At 61.0% G+C, this 16,367-nt stretch overlaps 1 protein-coding gene across 1 annotated transcript in view; it reads right to left on the bottom strand.

Annotated features, from left to right (window-relative positions):
* Positions 1 to 765: 765 nt before the first annotated feature.
* The window catches only part of SPEG (striated muscle enriched protein kinase), a 38,718-nt gene continuing 23,116 nt past the window's right edge, over positions 766 to 16,367 (bottom strand). The window contains 31 exon segments of the mRNA XM_018072574.2: positions 766 to 2,112; positions 2,417 to 2,566; positions 2,825 to 2,900; positions 3,418 to 3,641; positions 3,714 to 3,953; positions 4,044 to 4,731; positions 4,906 to 5,070; positions 5,266 to 5,388; positions 5,668 to 5,835; positions 5,914 to 6,030; positions 6,104 to 6,256; positions 6,381 to 8,592; positions 8,728 to 8,796; positions 8,890 to 8,932; positions 9,153 to 9,305; positions 9,547 to 9,573; positions 9,672 to 9,844; positions 10,040 to 10,117; positions 10,318 to 10,378; positions 10,526 to 10,726; positions 11,134 to 11,227; positions 11,311 to 11,479; positions 11,684 to 11,796; positions 12,603 to 12,775; positions 13,119 to 13,242; positions 13,367 to 13,573; positions 13,663 to 13,767; positions 14,141 to 14,260; positions 14,439 to 14,668; positions 14,814 to 15,003; positions 15,138 to 15,296. Coding sequence (XP_017928063.2) covers positions 1,905 to 2,112; positions 2,417 to 2,566; positions 2,825 to 2,900; positions 3,418 to 3,641; positions 3,714 to 3,953; positions 4,044 to 4,731; positions 4,906 to 5,070; positions 5,266 to 5,388; positions 5,668 to 5,835; positions 5,914 to 6,030; positions 6,104 to 6,256; positions 6,381 to 8,592; positions 8,728 to 8,796; positions 8,890 to 8,932; positions 9,153 to 9,305; positions 9,547 to 9,573; positions 9,672 to 9,844; positions 10,040 to 10,117; positions 10,318 to 10,378; positions 10,526 to 10,726; positions 11,134 to 11,227; positions 11,311 to 11,479; positions 11,684 to 11,796; positions 12,603 to 12,775; positions 13,119 to 13,242; positions 13,367 to 13,573; positions 13,663 to 13,767; positions 14,141 to 14,260; positions 14,439 to 14,668; positions 14,814 to 15,003; positions 15,138 to 15,296 — 7,013 coding nt within the window. The 3' untranslated portion in view covers positions 766 to 1,904.

The following is a 16,367-nucleotide window of genomic DNA, read 5'->3' as shown; positions in this document are numbered from 1 at the left end:
CGGTGTGTAGGGAGCGGCGCTGGCCGTGTGGGAGTGTGCGGGGCCATGGGGGTGTGCGGAGAGCAGGGGGTGCGCGGGGCTGTGGGAGAGCAGCTCCGTGTGTGGGTCTGCACAGGGCAGCACGAGGGTGCAAGGGAGCTGCTGTGGCCGTGCGTGTGCCCCAGAGCGTCGGTGTGCGGTGAGGGGACACCATGGGCTCTGACATGCCCTTGGACACACGGGTGTGCAACGCGCACAGTCGTGTGAGCTCGCGTGCGTGTGGGGGCAGCGTGTGACAGCCCGCAGGCACCAGGCTGTTACCGTGTGCCCGTGCCCACAGTGGCAGACACAGCACCGAGGGGCCGGTGGGTGCAGCGAGGGGCAGCTGGGGGGGCCGGCGGGCTGTAACCAGAGCAGCCCCTGCCTGCACGGCCCGGCCTCATATGGGCAGTGGGTATTTATAGCCGGGCATGAGATCCCTCACGAGCACGCGCCGTGTCCCCAGCAGGAGCCCGTCCCTGCTGTCTCACTGTCCCAGACATGTCAGGCCCTCTGACACCCCATATTTTCGCTCCATGACGTGAGGGCTATGTGAATCAGCTCCCCTGCGCTCATCCCAGTACTTTGCAGCTTCTCTACCTTCTTCACCAGGTTTCCAATACCATTACTAGCCCGGCCCCACCTGGAACCCTTCCTGGCCTCGGAACCTTAACCTCCCGAGATACCAGGGGGCGCAGTGCGCTTCCCACTCCCACAGTCCCCCCCAACAAGGTGCTGAGACTGGAGGAGCTGCTCAGGGTCTTTATTGCTGCTCTGACACATTGCTTGCTCCAAACCACGGGGACATTGGCAACTCCAGAGCCCAGCAGAGAGGAGGGGACAGGGATGGGGATGGGAACGGGCAGACGTCTTCTCCCCAAAGTCAATAAATAAAGCCCTATCACTACAGCAGCATCTGGAAGGGGAGTGCCCAACCACTGCCCCCGTCCACCTGCTCAGAGCACCCAGGCCATGCTGGAGCATCTTGCCACCAGCTGGGGAGGGGTGAGGAGGGGACACAGGGCTCGGCAAGGCACTCAGGATCAGATGGGAGGGGTGAAGAGTCTGGGGATAGGTGGGCAGGCTGGCAGTGGGGCACAGGGCAAGGTCTGGAGCTGGGCAGGCAGAGCACGAGCAGCATGGGCCTGAGCAGACGCAGGAGGTGTGCGTGGCACCTGGGTGCCCCCCTGCGAAGAGGGGGTGCCTGCCAGTCCCCCACCCTGGCATGGGGCACAGCTGACAGCCCCGGGGAAGGCACCGGCATCGGTCCTGGGGCCACAAACCTACTTGCCAGGACCAGGGCTGGGAAAAGTAGAAGGTGGGGGGCTGGCAGCCCCCACTCCCAGCTGTAAGGACTGGAGCTGTGCAGGCTGGCAGGGAGACGTGAGCAGGCCCCTCTCTGCAGGAACCACAGGAGTAATCTCAGTCCTTGGGTGCTGGTGTGCAAACCAGGGGGAGCACAGGGACCCGCACACCGTGGCCAGGGGCAGCTGCAGGCTGCGGTGTAAGGCACACGGCTGATGGGACCCGCATGACCAGGGCTGGCTGACATGCTGGCAGCTCTCCCCCTCCCACCTGGGGCTTCCCTTGCCCCACTGTCTGCATCCCATTCTTCTCCCGACCCTCTGCCACATTCTCTGTTCCTTGCAGCAAGGCTTCCAACCACCTCTCTACTGCCGGACCCTACTGCTGGTCTGGCTGGGGCAGCACCTCCTCTCCATCGGCACTGCCAAAATGATGCTGGTCACCACTGTCCCTGGCAGCAGCACATGAGGTCCATGGACTCATCCCAGCGCGTCCCGGCTCCTCCTCAGCCGCCCTGTACTGCGGCCCATGGAATGTTCCTCTGGCTCCTCGGCCCCTCATGGCCGTGGCCGAGGCACCAGCTACTGTGGCCCTGGTGGCTGTCCGCCCTGGTAGGAGCGGAGTAAGACCTTGTGCTTGGTGACAGCCTCACCACGGCGCCGCTGGTGATCCACCAGAAATTCCTTGAGGCGGTTGGTGGTGAAGGTCAGGGTCTGGCGACGCAGCTTCATCAGGTAGGCATCCTGAAGCCAGGCATTGGCAAAGCAGTCCTTCACCGTGGGGCGGCTCCTGGGGCAGAGCCAGCTCTGCGTCAGGAACTTCAAGGTGCCCACTCATGCTCCACCCCCCAAACCCAGCCACTGCCCCTGCCCTGCAAGACTCAGGGATCCCAGCAGGGACAGACATCCACTGCCAAGAGCAGGAATGGACTCCAGAGCCCCGGGCTTAGGAGATCCCAGATCTCTCCAGAAGCAGGGCTGGACCCCAGGGTCCCACTGATGATGTCTGGAGGGATCCCATGTGACAGGGAGCTAGCTTGGTCAGAGGCACAGTGTGGGGCCACATACCCTCCCCGGCTGGGCCAGGCACTCACCAGGGGTGGACAGTGAGGACCTTGCGGATAAAGAGGGCAGCAGTCTGTGAGACATTTGGGTACAGCCTGAAGGCATCAAAGCGCCCTGCCAGTATGCGGTTCTCCGTCTCGATGGGGTCCAGTTCGAAGAATGGTGACCGCCCACTGAGCCTGTGATGGTGGAGGGGGTGGCATGGGCTGGGGAACAGTAGTGAGAGGTCCCCTTGCACATAACCCTCCCTTCCCCTTCCCTGGTTTGGGACAGCCACAGCTGCCCAGAGTGTCTCCATCCCCATGTCTAGCTGAGAAGGGTCTGTTGGGCTACAGCATCCCTCAGCCCACAATCAGCTTGGTGTCCCCCATGACACCAAGCCCTGAATGAGGCTGACTTACACTTCAAGGTGCTCATCTCCCGGCCCCTTCTCTTACATGATGTAAGTGAGGACTCCAACACCCCAGACGTCTGCTGCGGAGCCCACCGGGTCCCCCTTCACCACCTCTGGCGCTGTAGGCAGGGAAGCAGGTCTGTCATACACACTGAGACACCAGCCCCAGCATCCATACCACTCCCAGCACCTCCAGAACCTGCAGTAGCCCCAGCACCCACAGCATCCCCAGTATCCTCAGCACCTACAGAAGTTGCCATATCCCCAGCATCCACAGCACCCACATGCAGTATGCCCAACACCCACAGCAGCCAAGCAGCCACAGCAGCCACAGCACCCCACTACTGCACCCTCCAGCACCCCTCCCTGACACTCACCCTACTCTGACATCCCAATACTCTAACAGAGCCCAGCACCTCCAAAGGGACCCCAACTGCCCCACAGCTCCCAAATTCTTCCACTGACCCTAGCAGCTCTCACAGAGCCCCCAGCTCCCCCAAGAACACAGTTCCTCCCAATTCCCAAGCTTCCCAGTCCATGGGCATACATGCACACTTTTGGGAACAAGCATGCTCCAGTTCCTTCCCTCTCCTCATCCCCACCCCCCTGCCACCACACCCCTGGTGCCCCACTCACACATGTACTCCAGGGTGCCAGCACGTCGCCCCAGCTGCCGCAGCACAAGGGGATTGTAGGTCTGGGCACTGCCGAAATCAATGATCTTGAGGGCATTCGTGCCCGAGACGATGATGTTGTCTGGCTTGATGTCGAGGTGCACGATGCGGCGGCCATGCAGGTACTCGAGGCCCTGTAGGAGCTGTAGTATGTAGCTCACCACGTCATCCTCTGAGTAGCGAAACCTGGGGGCAAGTGGCATCAGTGGGCAGTCCTGTACTAGCAACTGCCCCCAGCAGGCCCGCGCCCACCTGTACCTGTCCACGATGCTGTAGAGGATCTCCTTGCCGGCACAGTTCTCACAGATGAGCACCAGGTAGCGAGGGGTGATGTATGCCTCGTGCAGGGCCATGATGCGCTCATGGTGCAGTGCCTTGAGGACTTCGTACTCCTGCAGCACACTCTGTTTCCGCTCTGCCTCATAGGGCACGATCTTGGCCATGAAGTGCTTCCCTGTGGCATTCTCCTTGCACAGCCGAATCACCCCGAAACGGCCCCTGCGGCATAAGGTAGCACTCAGCATCTCTGGTGTGGAGTGCTGGGGGCAGAACACCCCTGACAGAGCATCCCATTCCATGGCTACTCACCTTGCCTTCTCATCCAAGAAGGTGTATGGCTTCTGGGGGACACCCTGCCGCAGCGCTGTGCCATCTTTTGCCCCTGGGACCCCACTCTCAGCTGGGGGCTCCTTGGAGGATGGGGTGGTGGTGGTGGTGGGCTCTGGCATAGGGGGTGATGAGGGGGGCATGGAGACAAAGGAGGTGACCATGTAGGGAGGCATCTTCCGTGCAGGTGCAGTGTTGGGCGTGGGAGATGGTGTAGGGGCTGGACTGTGGGTGGTTGACACTGGGGAAGCAGGGGGGGACTTGGAAGGTGACAGAGCCTGGGACAGGGGGGAAGTGTCCGTGGGGGGTTCAGGGGACCCCTGGATGGGGGTGTCTGTGTGGGGAGAGGCAACAGTCTGAGGAGGGGTGAACATCAGTTCAGGGGGAACACAGACAGTGATGTTAGGTGGAAGCTCAGGGTCTGCCGGATGACCCTCCTCATGGGGAGCAGAGGATGGGGAGACCTCTGGGGGGACACCCGCCTGTGCAGCCCCAGCTGCCTTCTGTACCACTCCCTTGTGCTTGCGTGGTGGTGTGGTGGGGGGAGTCCCTGCTGTCAGTGGCTCCTGCTGCTCCACAGGTGTCTGGATTGACTGGCTGGAAACCACCTTCTCAGGAACAGGGACGGGGACAGGGACAGCAACATCCTTGACTGGAGCAACTCGGGCATCTGAGGGAGCAAAGGGAGGTATGAGCCAGGTGGGGGTAAGCCAGGAGTGGGGTGTAAGAGGCGCCTAATTTTCTAAAGCACTGAGGGGGAAGATGTCCTGGGAGTCGAGGTACCCCCAAAGCATCCCAGAGGCCCCACAGCTGCCCTGTGCCCCATGAGACAGGGTTCACTCACCTGCCGCCTCGAGATGCACCTTTGCTGAGGGGGTGCTGTAGGGTCCCTGCCCGGCCTTGTTGACACAGGCCACCCGAAACCTGGCAGTGCTCCCAGGGGGCAGGTCTGTCACATTGAAGTAGCAGTCCACAATGCTGGTGCTGACAATCTTCCACGCATGCTCCCCTGCCAGAGCAGGAATAAGATGAGGCCAGAACAGACCAGAGACAGAGGCAGCCCACAGTCCCCCATCCTTGATGCCATCAAGCCACAGCGGACAGCCAAGACATTGGGCACTTTTGTCCTGTCTAGGTGTCCCCCTGTGAGCCCATCTTCCTGGCTGTGGCTCCTAGGAGATGAGAGGCGGTGAGTGCTGCGTACCATCCAGCCTGCGCTCCAGCGTGTAGGTGCAGGGGGCTTTGCTCTCCGCGGGCTTCCACAGTACCAGCACTGTGTTCTTGTACTTCTGGGGGATCTCTGGAGTGCCTGGCCGCCCAGGGAGCCCTGCAAGGGGACAGACAGGGTGGGCTGGGTGCCTGGCCAGGGCAGGGCAGAAGCTGCTGTGATGTGAGGACAAACAGCACATGGGTTCAGAGATGCCAGAAGTGCTCATGCAAAACCAGCCTGTCCCCTCTCAAAAAGCCCCAGTCTCGTGCAGATGTGGAGAACAGAACTTAAGCGACCTGCTTCGACCGGTCCCCAGCCCTGAGGTGTCTGCCTGGCTTGTGCTCTTTCCCCATGGGGCAGCACCTCTGTCTCCCGAGGTCCCCCCAGCCTCCTTACGTGCCACAGCCACTGTGCAGGAGCTGATGGCCGTGCCCAATATGTTGGCGGCTGCACACTCGTACAGCCCTGCGTCCTTCCTGGAGACCTTGGTGACGGTGAGCATCTGCCGTCCGTCCTTGCAGGAGACAACGTTCAGCGCACTGTCCGGCTGCAGGGACTTCTTGTCTGTGGGGAAGCAGACAAGAGAGATGATACAGTGCCCCCCTAGAGTCCACCCGCTGAGACAATGCAGGCAGCCCCCACCTTTCATCCACAGGATCCGGGGGGTTGGGCTGCCAGCAGGCAGGCAGCAGAGGGTCAGCGCCTCGCCCTCCAGCAGCACCTGGTCCTTCAGTTTGATGTGGAAAATGGGGGGGAAGTCTGGAAAACAGAGTGGTGGATTAGGCTGGGACAGGGATAGGCACCCACCATCCCATCCTGAGGCTCCACCTACCTGATTCACTGGGTACGTGTGGCCGGCCAGCGGCAAGTGCCTCCTCCTGCAGAAGGCTGGAGGGGATGCTGGGCTGTGAGGCCATCTTCTCCTTCTTGCCCCGGGAGAGCCCCCACCGCTCCCAGCGGGACCTCTTCTGGCTGTCACCCCCACCTGTGGGCACCCAGGGCAGCTGAGACAGGGGCCAAGCCATGGCAGACATGACTGCCATGCCCACAGTGACTGGGCCATGGGTCACCAGCAGGAACCTCCCATAGGATCCCCCCTCATCACTCACCTTTGGTGGAGGCAGAGGAGACCGTGCTGCCCTCGGAGCGCAGGGACTCAGAGGAGGGTGCGGGTGCTGGGGGAGGCCCTGGTCTCAAGCTCTCGCCCTCAGAGCTGGTTCGACGGAGCTCCTGGGGCCCCTCGCCCTCTGGCCGCTCATCTGACACGCTGCGCAGCCGCGCGGAGACCCGCTCCACTGTGGCACTGATCTTCCTCCGCACAGCCACCACTGGTGACTCACTCTCCCCACCACCCCCCAACTCTGACTTGAGGCTCTCTGAGTCCCTCCGCTCCTTGGAACTGGCCATGGCCATGCTCCAAGAGAAGCGGCGCCCACTGGATGGGGTCTCACTGCCTCCGTCCTCCCCCACGCTCTTCTTCCTCTCAGCAGGTGGGGTCCGCTTGAGGAGAATGGACATCCTCCGGAAGAAGCCCCTATCCTTCTCCACCTCATGCAGGTCCTGCACTGACTTGGACTTGGCTGCCAGCCCGATAGGCCGGTCCCTCCGCAGTTCCAGGGGCACACCAGCTGGTGTGGGACGGTAGATGCCCTCATCAGAGACTGGGGGGCTGGCCAGGTGCCGGTCCTCAGAGCGGGAACGGGTGAGGAGCTTTAGACCCCGGGTGAGGGATGATTCCCGGCCCCTCTTGAATTTGGCCTCGAAGACCTCCTCCGAGTCGATGTCCTGGATGATCAGGGAGCTGGAGGAGCTGGTGGGCTTCACCTCCCTCCTCAATATCGGTGCTGGTGTAGGCGGCTTTGCAGGGCTGGCTGGTGGGGTCTCCTTGATGGTTGATGGAGTCTCCTTGATGGTTGGTGGGGGTTCCTTGGTGGTTGGTGGGGGCTCCTCAGTGGCCGGTTCCCCAATTTGCGTGGCTCCCATGGCTTGCATCATCTTGGCGTAGGAAGACTTTATGTGGGTTTGGGGGCCAGGGGCAGGGGTCTGTGGTGGGATGGGTGCTCCCGTCCTGGCAGCCCCCTCCCCACTGGGTCCAACAGCCTTTGTGGATGACTTCTCCTGCTCCCTGTCCATGGGCTTCTTCCCCGTGGTGGTAGCAGCCATGCTGGCCCCAGGCTGGCTGTGTTCCTCAGGAATGTGTCTCCTTCCAGAGCCGGCCTTGGCAGGGCGAGCCTGGGGGACAGTGGTCTCTGCTGCGGGGGGTGTTGGCGGGCTTGGAGTGTCTGACGTCACTGTGGGCCGAGCATCAGAGAGGGCCGAGAGTGAGGGGGACTCCTTGAGCTGCTGGGCCTCTAGGCAGGCCACTGGGATCTCCAGGGGTGCACCAGAGCGTCGGTGCCGGACGACAGGCTCGGCATCCCCGTGGCTGAAAGAGCTGCTCTTCTGCAGCCGGAACTCAGAGGGGAGGAGGCGCGGTGAGGTGGCCTCACTGGAGGCTGCCCGCACCAGCCTTGGCACTGCTGGTGCCTCCAATCGGCCTGGCCGCGGGACTTTTTTGTCAGGACCAACCCCCAGGGTCTCCAGGAGGGGACCCCGCAGGCCACTGACCTTGCTGTCCCCAGAGCTGCCCCGCAGCAGCCGCTGGCGCATCAGCTCTAGGCGCTGGGCATGATCGTCCTCCCCCCAGGTCACCTTCCGGCGAGGCAGCTCCATGGAGGCTGCCTTGGCCAGGGCCCGGCGGGAATCCCGCACCACTCCAGCCCCTTCCTCGGTCCCAGGGGACTGTTGGAGCAGTAGGGCACTATCGGCAGATCCGCCTCTCTTCAGCTCTCCCCGACGGGCACTCCCTGGGGACTCCAGACTGGAACCCTTCCTCATGGCTTTGCGAGGGTACTCGGGCCTCTTCTGGGCTTCAGGGGCTTCTTCATCAGAGGAGCCAGGCGCCTCCACCTCTGCACTTGGTCGCCGTGGCCCAGCACCCCTCGGCCGCTTCCCCAGGAACACTCCGGGCTTCCCTGTGCCCTGGCTCTGCCACTCCATGGCGGAGACCTCCCCCTCCGGCTGCAGCCCCTCGGATGGCCCAATGGTCTCATCATCCGTGGGTATCTCATTGAGTGACATGCGGGAGCCAGAGAACTCCACCTGGTGTGGCATGGGAATGAAGGGCAGCTCATCCAGGTCATCTGAGTCTGAGGAGGATGACAGCGCTGGTGACTCCTTGAGGTGCCGGGGCACAGCGATGGAGAGGTGGTTGGACGTGTCCTCGAGCAGCTCTGGGATTGGCCGCAGCACCATGTTGCACTTGTAGCTGATCTGTGAGCGCTGCAGCCAGCAGAGAGGGCTGGATCAAGCCCAGGTGCATGGCATGGCATGGCATGATCCTGCCGGTGCACATCACCCCATCCTGCCCAGCACACAGCCCTGCCCGCTCCCTTGCTCCCCAGCCCCTGCCTTCACCTGCCATTTCCGACGGGAGAGGAAGAGCTTGAGGTGGTCGGTGCTGATGACCTTCCCCTTGGCCAGCGTCTGTGGGGTGAGAGGACAGCGGTGTCCCATGGAGCCTGCAGCAGGCTCAGGGAACCCCATGGCCACTTGGCGCTAGTCCCTGCCCAAACTCACCTTAAACCAGGGATGCTCCAGGGTCTGCTCTGCATTGGGTCTCCTGTGAACCAACACCACTGGGTGAGAACCATCCAGGCTTAGGGGCTTTGGCCAGAGGGGTAAGGGCAAGAGGGTCTGGTTGCCCGTACTGCACCCAGGCAGGGCTGTGCAGCCAGCTTGCCCTTGGGCATCCCGATGCACAGGGATCCCCACCTTCCCTCGAGCACAAGGCTCATGCTGGAGGGGCAGGGGATGGGGAAAGAGGACTCTGCAGCACTCACAGCCTGTCGTTGACCAGCACTTTGATGACGAAGCCCTTGGCTTCCCGGGTGAGCCCCTGGAACATCCTCTCCTCAAAGGCCACATTGTAGTTGCGGATGTTCATCAGCGTTGTCTTGTCGTTCTCTCCCACAAAAGGGGAGATCCCCGTCAGGCTGCCGAGGAGGAGATACTGTCATTGGGCCGTGGGGACATGGGAACAGCATGAGAAGTACAGGAGACTGAGGACAGGACCTCACACCCCAGCCCTGGTGCCAAGGGGAGAGCAGAGGCAGGAGCAGCTGGGGAGGAGGCTGAGTCTGCAAGGACTCATGTGCATGATCACATCCTCAGCTCTGGAACTGGTGAGGGTATGGGAAGGGTGTCCCTCCCATGAGGGCCCACCAGGGCACTTACCAGAGGTATGCAATGACCCCCACAGGCCTGTGGAAAGAACAGTTATTGCACATCATGAGCCCTCTGTGGTGCAGCCCCTGCTGACATAGCAGGGAGCCTACCAACCACCCCAGGGCCACCCTTACCAGATGTCAGTGACACTGGAGACAGGGGTCTGGTTGACGATCTCAGGGCCCACGAACTCGGGGGTGCCATACTTGCAGTACTGTGGCTCCTCAGGCGTCAGTTCCTGTGCATTGCCGAAGTCGCAGATCCGGACCTGCTCGCTGCTCAAATCTGCCATCAGGAGGTTTTCTGGCTACAGGACAGTGCAGAGCAGAGTGGAGCTTGGCAGGATGCAGGGGCTTTCCCTGGTGCTCTTGGCACTGGGGGCAATGCCTCCCAACTATATACAGGAATGTTCCCTGTCAGCAGGACCAAGCCCCTGACAGTGCACCAGGAGCCCTTCCCTCAGGGCACGGGGCAGGAGGGGTCTGTAAAGGCCTACACTCACTTTGATATCCAGGTGCAGGATGCTGTGCTGGTGCAGGTAGCAGATCCCTTCCAGGACCTGCCGCATGTAGGACCGAACCTGCAAGAGAAGGACTGGGGAGGATGAGCACTCTGAGCATGGGTCAGCCCCACACTAGCCCTGCACAGAGGAGGGTGTGGGCTGTAGCCCCCTTAGTAACCTGATACAATGAACATTGCATATCTCTAGGCTGGAACAGATCCCAGTGTCCCCAGAATCCCTCCCTTCTCCATCACTTTGCCCCCACAGCATTTACTCACCTCTGACTCACAGACCGAGGGCTTCCTCACCATCCTGTCCAGCAGCTCTTCCTCAGCACAACTGGGTCCCAGTCAAGGAGCACAGAAATTCCATGCTCAATTGTGCCCTGCATCCAGTTCCTCTGCACCCATTCTGCCCACCCATTCCCCCAAAAGCCACCTCTCATCCCCTGTGCAGCACACTCCTGGGGCAGTGCCTGGAGGATACAGCTCCATGACTATTATGACTGCATTCTTCTTCTCAAAGGCATCATGGAAGAAGACGATGCGCTCGTGGTCCAGCTGCGAGAGAATGTGCAGCTCCCGCCGCGCTGACTGCTTGGCCTTGGTCCTCCCAGGGATGAACTTGGCGGCAAAGTCCAGCCGGCTGCTCTTCTCTGTCACCCTCCGCAGATAGGAGAAAGCCCCCCTGCAATGCAGCAGTAGGGAGGATAAGAAGGTGGGCAAGGGAGGATAAGAAGGTGGGCAAGGGAGGATAAGAAGGTGGGCAAGGGAGGATAAGAAGGTGGGCAAGCAAGAGACACCCACTCTTCCCTGAGCAGCTGGTGCGGGCACTCACTCTGCAGGGAGCTGCCCACAGCTCTCCATGACTATCCATGGAGAGACCCCAAGCCTGGCTTTTTTCTGGCTACCTCAGCTCCCCACCCTAAGCTGGCACTGGAGTATCCATTGACACCTGAGAGCAGCCCCAGCACACCAGGATGTGGGGTACTATGGGGCTCAGTTCCCCATGTTGGAGCCCCAGGGTGCAGCCTAGCTTCAGCAACCCTGTCCCTGTGGTTTCTGGGGTGCCCCCTCATGCCAGCAGACACATACCTTCCAATCTCCTCGTGCACATCGTAGTAGTCAGTCAGGCGTTGTGCCTTGTGCAGTGCATCCTCCTCCATGGCAGCATCAGTACTGGGCTGGACTGGGGGAAGGAAAGGCGCTGGCATGGGGCAAGCCAGGCACCCAGGCTCTATCCCCAAGGGCTGGGGGGCCAGTCAGTCGTACCTGCCTGCACCACCAGCTCTGCCTTGCAGGAGACCTCCCCAGCCAGGTTCTTGGCCGTGCAGGTGTAGACACCACTGTCAGGTTCAGCAGCACCCAGCACCACCAGCGAGCACTCGTTGTCCTCATATACGAAGCTCAGGTGGCTGCTTTCCTCCAGCAGCTCCCCATCCTGAGGGTGGCAGGGGTGTTGGGGGCATCCTGTCCCATCCCTGACCAGCTCCCACCACCCTTTCCCCATAGTTAGGGATGGGGCACACCCTGCATCACCAGGGTTGAACACAACCCTGAAGTCCCAGTGCAGCATCCCAGGTGAGGCAGCATGCGGGTCCAGTGGGTCTGTGGGTCAGGAAGTGGTTGGGAGCTCCCGGCCCACCTTGTACCACATGATGTCCGGCAGCGGTTTTCCCTCCACCACCACAGCGAAGCGCGGTGTCTCCCCTTCTTGGACATCAATGTCCTCCATGATGGTCTCAAAGCGTGGTGCCTCTGCCAAGAGACAGGGCATGGAGCACCATGGGACAGTGTCACTCCCCTACCACTGGCAGGGGGTGTATGGCTGTGGGGCACTGCAAGGAAGTGTCAACTCATGGTGTAGGTGCATGGAGTAACATGGGGCTGTGCCACCCCAATGCACATGGGAGCAGGACATTATGGGGCAGGTCACCAAAGGCATGTGCCCGCAGCACCATGGGGCAGTTCCCCATTGCTGTGGGGCACTGTGAGGCAGTGCCATGGCCAGCACACAGGCATGGGGCACTGTGGTACTGCATCTTCCATTACATGTGGATGTGGGGTACTGTGGGGCAGAGCCACCAATCACAACTCTGTGGAACGTTCTGGAGGGGTCCTCTATGGCTTTTGGCACTGGGGGCAGTGCCTCCCAACTATATACAGGGATGGGACACCCTGCAGCAGTGCTATCCGTGGCATAAGGCTGAGGGACACCATGGGGCACTGCCTCTCCATGCACATGGTCATGGGGTACATGGGACACCTCTGCCCAGGTCAGATGGGTATGGGACATTAAGCAGCAGTATCAGTGCATGGTTCATGGTCTCTCAACCCCATGGGTCATCACCACACTATAGAGCAGCATCCCCATATGAGTGTGGAGCACTGAGGACCAGTGTCATGCTATGGGGCAGTGGTCTGATGGCATATGGGCATGTGGCACCATAGACTGGTGCCACCCTGCAGGGCAATGCCCCGCCTATGGTATATGGGCTTGGAGTACTGTAGGGTGATGCACTGTAGGGTGGAGGGACACAGCCCCTCAGTGTGGGGGCACCTACCTGCAAGGTGGAGGCGGAGGGTGCAGCGGGCAGTGCCGTGACGGTTGCTCACCTCGCAGGTCAGCAGCCCTGCAGCCCCTCGGCCCACATGCAGCAGCCGCAGGCAGTGCTGGTCGTCATCCGGCATTGTCACTTCGCATGTGCCTTCCAGCTCTCCCAGCACCTGCCCACCCCTGTGGGCACACCAGCTGCCACATCACAGCTCCACAGGCAGCACCAGACCCACTACCCCACTGATCCCACTCCAGAGCCCCATGACCACCTCCTGACCCACAGACAGCCCCAGTTCCCACCCTGCACCCCCACAAACTGCTCACACCCCACTGTTAGTTCTGCCTTCTGAATGGCTCTTCCCCTTAAAACCCCACAGACAGCATCTCATCCCCCCCTCCTCCCCAGCTCTGCACAGCCCTGAACAGCCACACACACACACACATACACTGTGGGCTGCATAGGAAGCTGGTAGGGAAGCCCCTCTTTATGCATCCCGTGGAGTGATGCTGGGCCATCTCCTACCTCTTCCAGGTGGCAGTGGCCTCCACATGGTTGATGGTGATGGTAACAGAGGCTGGCTGGCCCTCCACTACATACACAACATCGGGCTTGTCCAGGATGACCGGTGCCTCCTCCAGGTAGGGACCTGTCACATGCATTGTCACCACCCTGCCAGACCCCATGCCACCCAGCCCTGGGCAGCTTACCACCTGACAAGGGACAGAGACCTCCACCACAACTACCCAACCCCTCACCACTGCCCTTCTCACCCCGGTCCAGGAGCTGCACAGGCCCCACAGGCAGGGATGGCTTGCTGTTGGTCTTGGGGGTGGCGGTGATGACACGGAAGAGGTACTGGGCACCCTTGGTCAGCCCATGCACTGTGTAGGTGGTCTCCTGCACGCCGGTCACCAGCACCACCCACTGCATTGTGCCCAGCACTTGCATTTGCACTATGTAGGTCACTGAGTTGGGGTCTGCAGGGGAAGAGAGTCAGTGCAGAGGCCCCAGTATTGGGCTAGCCCATAGGCCCCATCATGGCATTACCCACCCCCTGCCCCCTCACCTATGGCAGTGTCCAGCCACTTGGGTTTGTTCCAGGTCAGAGTGATGACTCTACCAGTCACTGAGGCCACGGTGGGGGGCCCATCTGGGGGGGTTGGCACCACATCTGCATGGGGAAGTGGACAGGGATGTGAGTATGGCCACTGCCCCCACTCCTCAGGGCATCTACCTTACACCCTGGGAGATGCTGGCTGAGGGGATGGATGAGGCCAATAATTCTCCCTGGTTCCCTGGTTGGGGGTCAACCTGGCAGCCCTTGTGGACTTGGTGCTGCCAGCAAGCCTCATGTGGGACCTGAGGGTCCAGGGATGGGTCCTGACCCCACAAGATGAGAACTGTACTGCTGGCCCCACAGTCCCCTCCAACCTGAACCGCCCTGTGATCATAAGCCCCTAAGATCTCACGACAGCACCAGGGCACAGCCTGGCAGGGTGGCATAAAGTTGCTGCACATCCCCAGTGGTGCTCGCTCCTGCTTACCAGTGACATAGAGGTGTGCATAGCACGTGGCCTTCCCCACTTTGTTGGCGATGACGCTTTTATAGACACCAGCATGTGCATGGCTGACAGCTGTGAACACCAGGCGATGGATGTCCTTATCTGGTGGGGAACAGGAGGACACAGGTAAGACCTTACCAGCTAAGCGACACAGAGCTCCCCTCCCTGCCTCATGGGCCATAAATGTCTGGGGGTTAATGCCTTCTCCCAGGGTGTTCCCCCTTCTTCCACCCCAGGTGGAGGAACCCCAGTGGGCGAAGAGGGCAGTGGGGAGTCCTACACTGCATCATCTTGCGGTCATCGGTGCTGTCAATGCGGGAGCCATTGTGGTACCAGGTGATGGAGGGGTAGGGCATTCCGGCCACCTGGCACTCTAGCACAGCCTCCTTCGACTCCACCACATCCAGGTTGTGCAGTGGCTTCAGGAAATCAGGCATGGTGAAGCACTCTGTCTCTGTCTCCACCTGTTCTGGCTCCTCCGGGATGGATGGCATCTTCTCCAGTTTGGAGCTGCAAAAGCCCTCACATGCTCATGACAGAAGCATGCTGCCCACAGCCCAGCCCCGACCCCAGGCTTTGCATAAGCCTGTTTATCCCAGGTCCCAAAGGAGAGCAATCAGGGGGAAGCAGATTCTGGAGACCGCCCAACTCTTACATCTGGGAGGCAGCAGATGGCCGTGGCTCCTCCACATAGAGCTCGGCAGAGCACTCCACATGGCCATGGATGTTCCTGGCAGTCGCCCTGTACTGCCCCTCATCTTCGCTGCCCACATGCACAATGACCAGTGAGTGCAGCCCTCCATCCTGCTGTATCCGCATGTTCTCCCCCTCCTGCACTGGCAGGCCTGCACAGAGACACACACCAGAATCAGCATCAGCACCCTGTCCAGCCCCAGCCAGGTGCCAGCCTTTAGGAGCAGCCCCAAAAGAGATGTCTTCCTGCGAGGCCCTTGGCAAGCTCTCTGGGTTTGGGGGTTACCAAAGTGGGTCCAAGTGACCGTCGGGGGGGGAGTCCCACTGATCATGCAGTCAAAACGAGCCGTCCTCCCTTCCACCACGTCCACGTTCTCCAGCTTGCGGGTGAAGAGTGGCTGCACAGAGGGCTGCACTGTCAGCCGGGCACTGCAGGTCAGCTCATCTGCGAGGAGAGCGGGCAGAGGTGAGCCCCTGCAGCACGTGCCTGTGCAGGGTAGGAGGCAGACTGCGACCACATGGCTGCAATCCAGCAGCCAGCATGGCCCCCTCCGCTGAGCCCAGGTGTGCGGAGTGCCAGGCTCTGTCCCGGTGCAGGGCAGAGGTGTACAACTGTGTGCAAGGTCCCCATGCCCAGGGCTGGGGCTCTGCTGGTGGCAGCGGCCTCTTTCCTCCCTGCACAGCACTACAGGTGCCAGCAACAAGGTGAGGGCAGGAGATCACAGCTGGCCTCACCTCTGGGGGACAGGGAAGTGACGCTTAAGCAGGAAGTGCCACCACATGCAGTACCCAGGGGCAGCATGGGGACGGGTTCAGGCTGGATGCCCCAGGTGAGGGAGTTTGCAACAAGAACCACTTTGCAGTGATGGTATCGTCACCCACCCTGGGCAGAAATGGGCAACACCATGCTCAGGCCCAGCCTCACTTCCCTGAGCCCAAAACTGTTGCTGCTCTAAAAACCTCAGAAGTATACACAGCCTCCTTCATGGAGGGGTGCACAGGCCCAGCCAGAGAGTACAGGGAATGCTGCTGCCCCCTGCACTCCCCATAATCCAGCTGTCCAGGTAAGCTGGAGAGTGGGCTCTATGGGAGACAGAGGCTGTGGCAGCATGCACAGGTGCAAGGGGTGTTGGAGCCGTGGGACAGAGGACCATGTTGCTCTTCCTGAGCTGCCACTGGTGATGGCTTGGTGGGAGAGGGTGGGCAGCCTTGACTCCCTGCCCATTTCCCCACTATCTCCCAACCTAGCAGAGACAGGTCAATACTGGAGCTTGGCACTGAAGCCAGAGACTCTGGAGCCAAGGGACAGGGACAGCTGGACTCCAGGCCTGCATCCACCTAGTGCAGCCATGGTGCAAATGCATCTTCCCACATTTCAGGGAGCTGTGTGCATGCCAGCAGAGGAGCTGAGTGGGGTGGGACAGGGCTGCAGGGCTCAGAGTACTGGAGCCTGAGGACTGATGCACACCAGGTTTCCTTATTCCCTTGTCCCCCACCTCCAGCACTCACAGCTACA

The sequence above is a fragment of the Manacus vitellinus genome, unplaced genomic scaffold (genome assembly GCF_001715985.3).
Source record: "Manacus vitellinus isolate BGI_N305 unplaced genomic scaffold, ASM171598v3 scaffold_22_pilon, whole genome shotgun sequence".
In the NCBI taxonomy this organism is placed as follows: domain Eukaryota; kingdom Metazoa; phylum Chordata; class Aves; order Passeriformes; family Pipridae; genus Manacus; species Manacus vitellinus.
This window is presented reverse-complemented; position numbering and strand designations above follow the sequence as displayed.